This window comes from Mchenga conophoros, linkage group LG1 (genome assembly GCF_057382185.1).
Source record: "Mchenga conophoros isolate Kocher_MC1m ecotype Shallow Benthic linkage group LG1, M_conophoros_male_GT1.1, whole genome shotgun sequence".
Lineage (NCBI taxonomy): Eukaryota > Metazoa > Chordata > Actinopteri > Cichliformes > Cichlidae > Mchenga > Mchenga conophoros.
Genome location: NC_140526.1, coordinates 14,617,317 through 14,629,979, shown reverse-complemented (window position 1 = coordinate 14,629,979; position 12,663 = coordinate 14,617,317). Strand labels below are relative to the sequence as shown.

The window sequence follows — 12,663 nt, the reverse complement described above, 5'->3', positions numbered from 1 at the left end:
GACAAAAGTCAGAATAAAGCTTTCGGTGAATTTATTTACACAAATATATACACATTACACCGCTTCCCTGGTAGCTAGAAACTGGTACTTTTGCTCATAGCACGCAGAGTACCGTTGGACCTTCGCTTGACGAATATATACAACACAGGGTTTGACAGGCAATATAAATGACCGACACCCGTGCAAATGTTCAACACTGTAGCTACGTTGCAATGTCTATGTGAACGAAAGTACAGCACACTGACGAGCCACGGTGTCCAACAGCACACGAACGATGCAACAGTGACCATCGGCAATATCTTCGCCCTTCTGTATGTGCGTGTTACGCGCTTGCCCAGCACGGTATTTTGTATGTGATTCTTTACAGTGTGTACAATCATGCTGTTACAGTATATGATAGCAACTGTAGGCAAAAGAAAAGACACGGTCATCCTAAGCCAAAAACTGAGGTCCTTCATTATAGGTGGCATGGCGTTGTAACAAAACATTACGGGAGACGTTGGGGATAACCGAATAGTCTGCCAGTAAAACATATCCACCGTAGCAGATACAGCGGGTATGCATCCGCATATAGCACTCACTAGGCTTCTGCTTCTGCGGGACGCGCTCATTCCTCTATTGTGTACAATCTTCATATATCTGTTGACGTTCACGAAGACCAACAGGCACACCCCGTACTGGAAAAAGAGCTGTGGGCAAAAAAAAAAATGAAAACACAGTGAGTGTTACACATGTCCAAGTCACGGTGTCACGTCAAACGTACTGTAGTAGCTACGATGTTAGCACATACCGTGGTCAGGCCTTTAAAGACTTTACACATTGCGTATCCGAATATCCAGCGGCCGTGTAACACACTTTGGGTAAGCCACACAGGCAGAGTGAGCAGAGTGCATATGTCACAGATCCCCAATTGGGTAAAATACACATCGATGTTAGCAGGCCTCTTCCTCCTTCCATTTCTCGAATGAAGTATCAGCAACATGTACGAGTTCGCAAACAAGCCCAGTAACATCACCACCCCATGGATAACAGGCACGTACACGGCACTGCTGTTGTATGCTGCGTTTCGGTCACAGCTATGTGTACGGCTGAGCAGAGGCCTGATTGTCTCATTGTACCGCACGATGGTACGGTGTGAAATGTTAGCAATCGGCTCCATCTTGTCAAACTCAAGCCTACGGTGTAGCTGTATTTGTGCTCATGCGTGAAGTCCACTTAAACTGTGCCTCGGGGTGTCAAGCTCGCCGACCTGGCTACGGCACCGGCCGACCTACGGCACCGGCCGACCTACGGCACGGGCCGCAAACCTACAATACAACTGTCCCGTGGTTTATACGACACAACCTGAGAGGCCACACAAACGCTTGCTTTGGGGTGTTTGACATTGCCGGTAAAGGTATCGCTGAAGCTGGCATCCCAGATACAGCCATGTCTTCTGTAGAGATCCACATAATCGCCGGCGTTGTCCGCAGAGGGAGGCCTGATGTGAGACAAGCGCCTCCTGTTAGTTCATACGTGCGACGTTATCGCGTGAGCAAATGGCGTCTGCGTACCCTGGATCGTAGGATCATTGAAACGACTTTAACTCTGATACATGCGGTGATCCCTGCAGATAAATTCGAGCAATACTCGTTGCGACTAAAGGCACGTTTTGAAGGCTGGATAACATCTCACGCCCCGAACGAGCCGATCGCAACGACATCACTTGCAAGCGCCTTCGCCCAGGACGTATCTGACAATAACTGGCCCTATTTTGTCAGCCGTGGAGAACTCTTAAGTGACTCCGCGATTACATTCGGTGCACGTATTGTAAGGTACGAGGAGGCGCATGTACCGTGGTGGGTGTGGGACTCTATGAAAACACAACCTAAGTACACTGACGCCTTGACCACAGAAGAGATGGCTCGATGCAGGGGAGCTCCCAGCGTGGGTGTGGGCCGAATGCAACCTGTAGTCCGGGAGCCGCATCATCGATCACCATGGGAGGGCTTCGCCTCGCCGGACCTTGAACATGAACGCCGGTTGACATTTGTTACCCAGGATCCAGGTCGCTTGCAAGCGAACGGGCCTGGTGGTCCGCCGGGTGTGATTGGCGCAGACGCTGGAGAACGCTCGGACTCGGATGCGGCTGCAGGATCTCGCGGGGCTGATCTGCCGGCGTGTTGTTGCTGTTACGAAAGGAAGCCAATGTGCATGTTGAGCTGCGGACACATGTGCTGCTCGGCATGCATCGACCAGGGCGTCAGGGTGACGAAGAAGCGCTCGTGTTTTCTGTGCAAAGCGGAATGGACTTTTTGTCGTGCGGTGGACACGAGCAGTGTCCAGCCGGACATTGTCTGCGTAGAGTGCAATAAGCCTAGGGTGTACATAATGATATGTGGCCATGCAACCTGCGGTTGTTCTACCAGGGTTTGTCCAACGTGTAACACTGGGCCGACAGTAAGAGTTTTCATGTGACTGACCTAACTGTGGTGGATACAAAATAAATACGTTTGGATTTCGCCTGTTGACTGTAGTTGCAAATAAACATTACACACGCTGTCTTGTTTTATAGCATGTTTATTTTGCATCCGTATAACACATTCAATAATATACATGACAGACATACATCTCGTCAAAGTGAACACATACAGACTGTACAATCACAAACCAACAACCCGCTGGGGTGCACTTAGATTCTTCTGTACATTAACATATACAAATGAGCAGGCAGGTTGTAGTACGATAAGGGTAATACAGGGCACTGTTTCACAACATCGCCGTCAACAAAATACCACTTGGACATCTTTTTCACAAAGGCTGCGTAATGACCGAACTCATAGGGGCCTGTGTGAGTTATCATACCGTACAGTTCGTACTTTGTAGGCTGTGAAGTTGCAGACATCCTGCTACAGTCTAGTTCTTCTGGTACGTCGATCGCACTGGCGTTGACCATAAGCTCTCCGCGTTGCACACACCGCTGCCCTCTGGCAAGGGTGAAACACAGGACCGCGGGTAGCTCTGTGATATCCGTATTGACGTTCAGCTCCGTCTCCTCTTGACAGGTGCCACAGTGGTAGTCGGACACTCTAAAGGACTCAGAGTAGTCGTCCATGTAGTCCTGTAGCTTACTTGGCTCGTTTTCCCCAATATATACAATCACGTTGTTCGCCGCATGGTGCGAGACGCATTCCGCGTTACACGTTGAACACTTTGCCGATTGTCGTTTCCGTATAGTCCACAGGTCAGATGCTTGTTTGCATCGAGGGTCGCCGTCGTCCGCCAGTGCGTTTAGCACGCACTTAAACACCGAATCGGCATCTTGTTGAACCTCGTATGTCATGCCACTGTATCGAATTAGCGCGTCCACAAGTGAATTCGGATCGCACGGCGGCATTCCCGGAGTGTTACGGTCCATGTCCCGTAAGACACTCGTCAGTTCGCTCGTCACGGTGCTGTAGCTGGCTCTATCGCAGTCGGCGTCGTCGACATCATCGACAACAACAACATCATCATCGTCGTCATCAGATCTGGTCAGCGTGATCCTAAAGTCATCTGTGACATACAGACACTGCAATACACTGTTTACGGCGCAGTGAGACCCAACGTTGATCAGCCCTCTCATGTTGTTTATCCTGCGTGCTGCGCGCGGCAGACAATGCTCAATAGTCCGTCGTGCAGTAAAGTGGCACACCCCTAAACAGTTCGTCCAGTGTCTTGATTGCTCCTTTGGTAGTCTCCTTTGCATCAATATGCACTAGTAGTATAATTATCTTGAAGTGATACGAGCTGAAGTTTGACAGGGGAGTCAACGTGACATGTTTTGTGATTTTCATAACGGGAGCCCAATCCAATAGCGCTGCCCTGTCGTGAGTGTACAGGCATAGTAGATCGAGGGACTCAAACATATCTCGCCTCAGCTCGTCCAAGCTTGGCACTCCTGAAAGTGCACTAGGTCTTAGTGTGATCTTAGTAAGACCCTGAGTGCAGTCCAGAGTGGTAACTGCGAGCGCGTTATCCCATAGCGCCTTAGCCTTTACTCTCAAGACAATGTTTCGCACAAGGTCTTTGACGAGTCCGCTGTGGTGAAGTGTCGCATCAGCCGCGCCGGGGGCCGAGTCCGGGCGGCACGCGGTCTTAGAAAACCTCGTGAACGGAAGACGGGTCGGGTTTCCGCACACCAGAACCTTAGCTGTACATTTATTCAAGTTGGCCTCGCCGACCCTCGAGCCTACCCAATTTGGTACGTCGGACAAATATTCTCTGAACGTAAAGTGCGTGTGCGCTAGCGATGACACAACGGGCTGAACTCTTGTGATAGCGCTGGCAACATTCCGCTGGCTCAACTCTGTGACCAAACGCTCTATGTCTTGGCTATTTGAAAAAGAAGACTGACATTTCTCTAGAAATGGCACAGCGGGAGATCCCGGCTCGTGCTTACTAAGTAGTTCCAAACACACAGATGTAATTCTCGGGCTGTGGGCACCTAGCAACTGTTGATGGTCCGGCTGGGGAAAGTGAGCGCTCAGATAACCCACTATGTCGATCATCACAGCCCCTCGGCCGAGTAGTAGGTGCTCGGTTGCCATGTTCGTAGGTAGCACGTTGTTCTCGGCGGCAGCTTTCAATGTCAAGAGAACTTGCATCAAGCACGGATAAAAGGATTCTCCCTGTTGCAACACCCAGTTGATCATCTTGGTGGATCTGAAGAACTGACCGTATTGAAACACGTATAGCCCATGAGCCTTAGCTTGCTTGTACACAGATTCCCTAGGTCCGGCAAACAATGAGGGATGTTCTTTTGTCAGCCGACATGCTCTTTCCACGACGTCGCGTTGGAAACACGCAACGTCGTCCTCCGTGGGGTTCGTGACAATGACCATGGTGACGTCGGACTCGCCTTTGGTCTGCTTAGTACGAACAAGGCATTTGACGCGACTGGGTTGACTGAGAGACGGCCTAGTCGACTGACGGTTTCCCGCAGCGGCTATGTACGCAGCTGGCACCTGTGGGACCGAGGGTGCCCGGGTAAGCGCGTCCTCCGCGGCAACGACACCCGTAGGCGCTCGCCCCCCCGTTTCATCGCTCGGCTGTTGGCCGCTAAGGGTAGCGTCCGCCGTGACATTGTGAAAGCCGGGCACCGCACCCGGCTGCGCGGCGGCCTGTGTTCGTTTTGCACACGGACGAAACGCCCCTACGCGGTCGGCATCTGCAGCACAGAGCGTCTCCAGAGTACTTTCCAGCGATTCGCCAGCTCTACGCTTTTCGGAGCATGCCTTTCTGACGCAATCGGACAGCGCTGTTTCTTTTTCTCTATACCACGGACTGGGTTGTAAATCCGGCGATAAGCGTATCAAGTCTATGCCGTAGTACCTTTTGCTCGTGTGTGTATACACCCCAAGCTTCTTTTCTTGCACTAGTATGCGGAACTGGTCGGGGACACAGTCGTTTGCTACGATGGCATCCGTCGCTCTGTACTGGCCGACCTGCATATTACTGGGGATTACGTGAACCGGCGAGGTGGCGTGTGATACGTCATCGTTCAAATACGTGTAACGGTTCAAATTCAACAACTCGCCGGGCGTGCTACGTTCTTGGGGAAACAAGGTGATGCAAAGCACGCCCATGTTAACGAAAGCTTTGTCTCGAATATTGCGGCCCATTTCACCCAGCGTACGCCCAATGGTTGCGGTGGTGGGCCTAGAGTGTCCGTACTTGCCGTACAGCGTCGCGCCGTCGTACGCTTTCATGTAGTTGCTTTGAAATGCAGTCGTGGGGTCTGAAGGCGTGCACACGCCGACGAGTTTAGAGAGGCTATCCCCGTAGGTCTTCTTACAGAATTCGGACGGCGTCTGAGCACGCCTGTATTCTATCAACGGGGATCCCGTGTACAGTTCCCACATGACACAATACCAGCTGAACACATCGCTGGCCGTGGTGGAATTTAGGCACCAAAGCACTTCGGGGGCCGTGTGCACTCGATTGCCCCGTTGCTGGTCTGGAGTCGAGTAGTTGCAGGCTGTGCCGAAGTCGCTGATCTTAAACGACAGCTCCACCGGTTTTCTATTGGGTTGATGGCACACGAGGATATTTCTGTACGTCAGGTCTCGGTGTTGAACATGTCTCGCGTGTAGGTACTCCAGTCCTCTCAATGTATCCAATTCCACAATGGGTATCAGCGCCAGGTGCACGGCGCTGTCGGTGGAGGTGCTCGATTCGGGCCTCTGCAGGTTGTTCATCCTGGCCATGAATTCCTGTAAGGAGAATAGGGCTCTCTCCATCACGATCACGGCCCTGCCGCCTAACGGATACTGCGGTATGTCGCACCAATATCCTCCAAAGGTACGTAGTATGTTTGGGTGCTTCATCGAAACGCCTATGGCGATTTCTTCCACTTGAGTGGCGATGTGCGCGTATCGGTAAAACTGATCCTCTATAAACGGCAGGCTCCAGTCTGCCATTTCTGGGAACATGTTAACTTTTGCAACTTGCACGTTGGAGGTTTCCACGATGATGCCGAACCCGCCTCGGCCCAACAGCATACTGGGATCTTGCATTGACTGCTGAATGTCAATGGAACACTGCAGGTTACTGGGTAGTCCGCTGTACACGGACCAAGGGTTTACCGTAGTAGCTTCACAGTCAGCAACGTCGACGTACTCTCTATGGAAACTGTCTAGCGAGCTGGAGCGCTTTCTTTCTTTCGCGGGTGAACTGTAGCTTTGTGGTCGATGCACGTGGAGTATCGGGTGATCGCCCTGGATCCTCGGATGTATCTGTTGGTATGGTTGCGCGGTGAACGTGGGTAGGAACGAAGTGCGTCTGGTGTTTGTTTTGATCAGCCGGTTTGTATTGTCCAGTAGGTCGCTGACATTCTTAGAGTACGGGGCCGTAATCTTAGGGTTAGTCATGAGAAACACCACCACAGAGTTGTACTTACTGGATATCGCATTTATTATGTACACCAGGAGGTATTTTGTTTGCTTGCTGATTTTAACCTCTTCCTGTACGGCTATCTCCTGTATGGCTAACAGCTGCACATCGCTCCGATCTTCCTCTCGTATATATCTTTCCAGTTCGGCCACCGTGTCGCAACTGGGACCTGGCACGAATCCACTTCGGCCGGTCTCCGAGACGACAGACAGTATCCCTTGTAGATCATTATAACGAAACGTCCTCACGTGAAACGGACTGTATTTTTCGACCAGATCCAAAAGCAAGTCGCAGTATCGTTTGCCCCTGCCGGAGCGCGCAGGGGCGGCCATTGGCAGAGCTGCGGGTCGGACGTTGAAATACAGCGAATTCAGATTAATCTTCCGTCCTTTCTCTCTCTCGACAGGTAAATAAATATGAACTCTCGCAGAGAGATCACGTTTTCGGGTACAGCGACAGCCAACCTGTTTGAGTGTTTGGTGATGAGCGGCTCGCCTGCCACGGGCTACCTGCACGCCGCCTCGTTCAGGGATGTGAGGACACTTCAGATGGGCCTACAGCTTCTAAGGGACATGTGGACAAAGGTAGATGGGTTGTACGTCCCGAAATCCGACTTAGAATCCCTGCATGCGATGGAATATAAGAGCGCTGGATCCCACCCTCCGGATATCCCTCAGTGTATTGCAGTAGACGCGAGGAAACTGGCTAGATATTACATATATCTCCTTTTCCGTTACTGTGTCAGCGCAGCGGAGCACGGTTCGGCTGGCAGAGTTCACAAAGAGCACACGCTGCATCTTACGGACATCCCAACGTCTTGGATGCAATCTGTGACATCCACGAATTTCCCCTCCGCTCCTCCGATGATGATCGCACACCAGAGCGTTCCCGGCGTGCGCCAGCAGCAACAGCCTCAACCTAGTGGAATGACACAGGTGAATAGTACCCATCAACACGAACAGAGGTATACCGCTACACATGCTCAGGAACACTTGACGCTCCGTGATATTACACCGCAACAACATCATCGACAGCAGCAACTCTATAACCCCGGCGACGTCCCACTTCGGCATACTCTAGCACACGAACAAACAGCAGCCGAACGTAACAGACAACTCACCTCGACGCACAAGGTCAACCCTGAGATCCCACCAAAGAAGCCCTGTGCTATTGTTGGGAAACGACCCCACGTGCAGCGTCGCTCCGGAGGAGCTTATCGGTCCGCCGCGGAGAGCGATGACGATTAGAGCTCTCTCTACCTCACGCACACACACGCACACACACACACACAGAGAGAACAGTATAACAAACACACACACACACACACACACACACACACATATATACAGAAGCAGCTCTAATGTCAAACAACTATGGCTTTGCAAGGAAATAAGGTCGAGGTTGGTCGTTTCAGTGAAGGAATGTATGTCAAGTCTGAGCACCACGTACACGAAAGCCTGGCCAGAACATGTGGTGTGTGCATGGACGTCATACTTACCAAACAGAATCCCTCGGAGCGCGTCTTTGCCATCTTACCAAACTGCCAACATTGCTTCTGCCTGCACTGTATACGAACCTGGAGAAGAAAGACAGATGTTGTGTCATACAACGCGGCGAAGGGATGCCCTGAATGTCGGACTGTGTCCTTTTACTTCATACCGTCTAAATGCTGGGTGACAGATCAGGACGAAAAGAACGAGATCATCAGCCTCTACAAGACGAGTATTCTGTCCAAAATAACATGCAAATATTTTCTCAAAGGCAACTGTGTGTTTGGGCCGGACTGTTTCTACAAGCACAGTGCAGGATCGCCCAACAACAGACCACTGTTTTACTAGCGGATCGACACAGCCAGCGCAGAGAAGTGACTGTAGACAGTGTTACACGGCCTGCAAGGGACTGCAAGCGTCCTATTTGGAGATGCTGTGATTCATAATAATACTACTGTGCTTGTCTCTGGGTCGTGCGTTGAGGCTGCGTTTGGTATCTCGATGCCTCCCATTTGTACCTGCTGCATGTATCTACGCGTCTCTGTTTAACAGTCACTATTTTTGATGGTATTGCTGAATAAAATATATAAAATCTTTTCTTTATGTATGTGTGAATCATTTGACCCAATGTTTACTCGAACACTAACAAACAGAATCGCACTGCTGTTTAAATGTTGACAATAAAAAATTTTTATTACGTGCCGCAGTTGGTACAATATCGTCGTACATTTGTTGTCAGTCAAATAACTGTCATATGCACTTGTTACAATATCTTCATACATTAGTTGTCTTGCATTGTACAAGTAAAGTCCAGTCTTCTTCTCAACTCAAGTCTTCGTCTCACACATCGGTGAGACATACTTGGTTCACGAAGTTTCACTGGGGCTCCCAGTCTGGCTTTGACAGGAACCCGAGTCCCCTTCGAGGTGTACTGCTTATTCCTGCGTGGCGTATAGTACATATTCACAGCTTCAAACTCGTACGACAGGTTTCTGCGAATACGGTCCTTGCCGCCCGCACGCTTCAAATCGGACCGGTCTCGACGTCTCAGCCCGAGACGACTTTTAACCGGAGCTCTGGGTGGCACTGGCGACACGGCAAGCTGCGCCATGGGTGAAACGACCCCTTCTGTGGGATAGCCCCCTGTCCCTTGAGCCAGTGCAGACGTAGTCTCAATGCAGGTAGCCTCAGTCGTCCGGCCCTGGACTTTGTTCCACGCTTGCAAAGAGTTCTCGTGCGTTGTATCCATAAGTCGTTTTGAATACAACACGCTTCTAAGTTGGTTACACAATCTTTGATGGCGATCGGCAAATTCTTCACCGTATTGATGCAGAGCGTGGTGACGCGTCATGCCCAAGAAGGTCGCGAAAGACGTGTTTTTAAACCGATCGCACAAATGTCCAAGGTTCCAGATGGTCAGGTAATGGTGCACAGCCATAGCTTGTGTACGAGGTGTAACTCGAGAAGCTGTGTTGGATGAGACTTTGTTTCTTGGGTGGATTGTCTTATACTCCGGGTCGGCCGGGTAATGTAGCCAGGTCGGCCGAGTAATGTAGCCAGGTCGGCCGGGTAATGTAGCTATGGACCCCCCCCCTCCCCCCAGTGTGTTTGTGAGAATAAGGGGGTACGTCGACCGACTGACACAGAACACAGTGATCGTGGGAGCACAAAAAACACATAATACTGTTTATTTCCAAATAGTATGCGTTAAACACATGATACAGAATGAATGGTGATAACACAATTGTCATACTTTCAAGCAAGCTGCTCCTGTAGCAAGCCTATATTATGTTACATTTGCAAAAAACATTAGACCGCCAGGATGAACGCCAACATGCTCAGGGAGGCTATCACAACGGAGCCTCGTGTGGATAGCGTAGAACGCGAATATGCACCATCTCCGTGCATTGTGGTCTCGCCGTGTGCTGCGGTCGTGGTGTCGAAATACCACGGGATCTCTGTTGAGACCGTGAGCTCTTCGTCCATTGTGGACTCGCCGTGTTCTGTGACTGTGAGGACGATAAGGCATTCAAGCTCTGTGGGGTCTCTGGATTCACCTGTCCGAACCGTACACGAGTACAACCCTGTGTCAGCCACACTGACGTTCCTTACAATCACAGAAACGTTTCCGTTGTTCATGGATGGGTCCATCAGCCGCACTCTGCCGTGGAAGTCTGCGTGTTGCTTGGTCTCCTTTGCGTGTTGCTTGGTCTCATTTAAACGCTTATTCCAAACGTGAAACACGTATCTGTCATCGGTGTATCCTTCCTTCGTCCACAATGCGATCAGGTTGTCGTTGGTACGCCTCAGACCCTCACAGTGAAGAGCGACATCTTGTCCGCTCGTCGCGCTTACGTTTTTGGGATCTGATGGCAAGAAAAAAAAACATTCGAGTAGTCACACAGCGGGGTACGATCGAAAGGTGACAACCTTACTTTGGGCGTGCAATGGACAGTAAAGCAAAGGCAAGAGTGTGCAATGCAGGCCATTAAACGTTGCAAGTGACTACATACCTGTTGTGTTGAGAGCCGTAGCTAGGGACAAGGCGCACAGCAACATCCAAAAGCACGAAAGGCGTAACGTTGCCATATCGTTCGCTGTCGATTCACCGAGGTTATTGTTAACGTGTGATACTTGTGGCTCCTATTACTGTCTGTGCCGTTCGGACTATATGAGTCTTAATAAAATACTCCCCCTCCCCTCCCCAACCCCGACCTAGGTAGTTCGGATCCCCGACCTAGGTGAGTCGGATCCCCGACCTACAGTCAGACACACAAGCAAAAAAAAAAAAACCAAACAAAAAAAAAAACCACACAACAAGACCGACCGATGTGCTCAACGAGCGTTTTATTTCGATGTGACATATGAATTAGGCAGTGTGGTTCCTATACTCTACAACAACAAAAGGTTCACACAGTCTATCGTTCACCTGTAATACACTTCGCCCTGCACACGGACCATTTCGCCCCCTTGTTGTAACTCTTCTCTGGTGTGACACAACAAAAGGAAAGCATTGCGGACTCGCTGTGTCCTGCGGTTGGTGATAACACAATTGCCATACTTTCAAGCAAGCTGCTCCTGTAGCAAGCCTATATTATGTTACATTTGCAAAAACATTAGACCGCCAGGATGAACGTCAACATGCTCAGGGAGGCTATCACAACGGAGCCTCGTGTGGATAGCGTAGAACGCGAATATGCACCATCTCCGTGCATTGCGGACTCGCTGTGTCCTGCGGTTGTGGGGATGACATGACGCGGGATCTCTGTGCGTTCTCCGTGCATTGTGGACTCGCCGTGTCCTTCGGTCGTGGGGTCGAAATGACGCGGGATCTCTGTTGAGACCGTGAGCTCTCCGTGCATTGTGGACTCGCCGTGTCCTTCGGTCGTGGGGTCGAAATTGCGCGGGATCTCTGTTGAGACCGTGAGCTCTCCGTGCATTGTGGTCTCGCCGTGTGCTGCGGTTGTGGGGATGACATGACACAGGATCTCTGTGCGTTCTCCGTGCATTGCGGACTCGCCGTGTGCTGCTGTTGTGGGCATGACATGACGCGGGATCTCTGTTGAGACCGTGAGCTCTCCGTGCATTGTGGACTCGCCGTGTCCTTCGGTCGTGGGGTCGAAATGGCGCGGGATCTCTGTTGAGACCGTGAGCTCTCCGTGCATTGAGGACACGCCGTGTGCTGCTGTTGTGGGCATGACATGACGCGGGATCTCTGTGCGTTCTCCGTGCATTGTGGACTCGCCGTGTCCTTCGGTCGTGGGGTCGAAATGGAGCGGGATCTCTGTTGAGATCGTGAGCTCTTCGTCCATTGTGGACTCGCCGTGTTCTGTGACTGTGAGGACGATAAGGCATTCAAGCTTTGTGGGGTCTCTGAGTTCACCTGTCAGAACCATACACGAGTACAACCCTGTGTCAGCCACACTGACGTTCCTTACAATCACAGAAACGTTTCCGTTGTTCATGGATGGGTCCATCAGCCGCACTCTGCCGTGGAAGTCTGCGTGTTGATTGGTCTCCCTTAAACGCTTATTCCAAACGTGAAACACGTAACTGTCAGCGGCGTGTCCTTCCTTTGTCCACAATGCGATCAGGTTGCCGTTGGTACGCCTCAGACCCTCACAGTGAAGAGCGACATCTTGTCCGCTCGTCGCGCTTACGTGTTTGGGATCTGATGGCAAGAAAAAACATTTGAGTAGTCACACAGCGGGGTACGATCGAAAGGTGACAACCTTACTTTTGGCGTGCAATGGACAGCGTT

The 12,663-nt window shown here is 51.0% G+C and overlaps 1 protein-coding gene across 1 annotated transcript; it reads right to left on the bottom strand.

Annotated features, from left to right (window-relative positions):
* Positions 1–2,671: 2,671 nt before the first annotated feature.
* Positions 2,672–3,604, bottom strand: LOC146583106 (ubl carboxyl-terminal hydrolase 18-like). Its single transcript, XM_085279908.1, has one exon. It carries the CDS (start codon positions 3,602–3,604, stop codon positions 2,672–2,674), a length of 933 nt encoding a protein of 310 aa, XP_085136034.1.
* Positions 3,605–12,663: the final 9,059 nt, after the last annotated feature.

Coding starts and splice junctions, on each gene's coding strand:
- LOC146583106 (XM_085279908.1), bottom strand. CDS start 3,604: ATGAGAGGGCTGATCAACGTTGGGTCTCACTGCGCCGTAAACAGTGTA.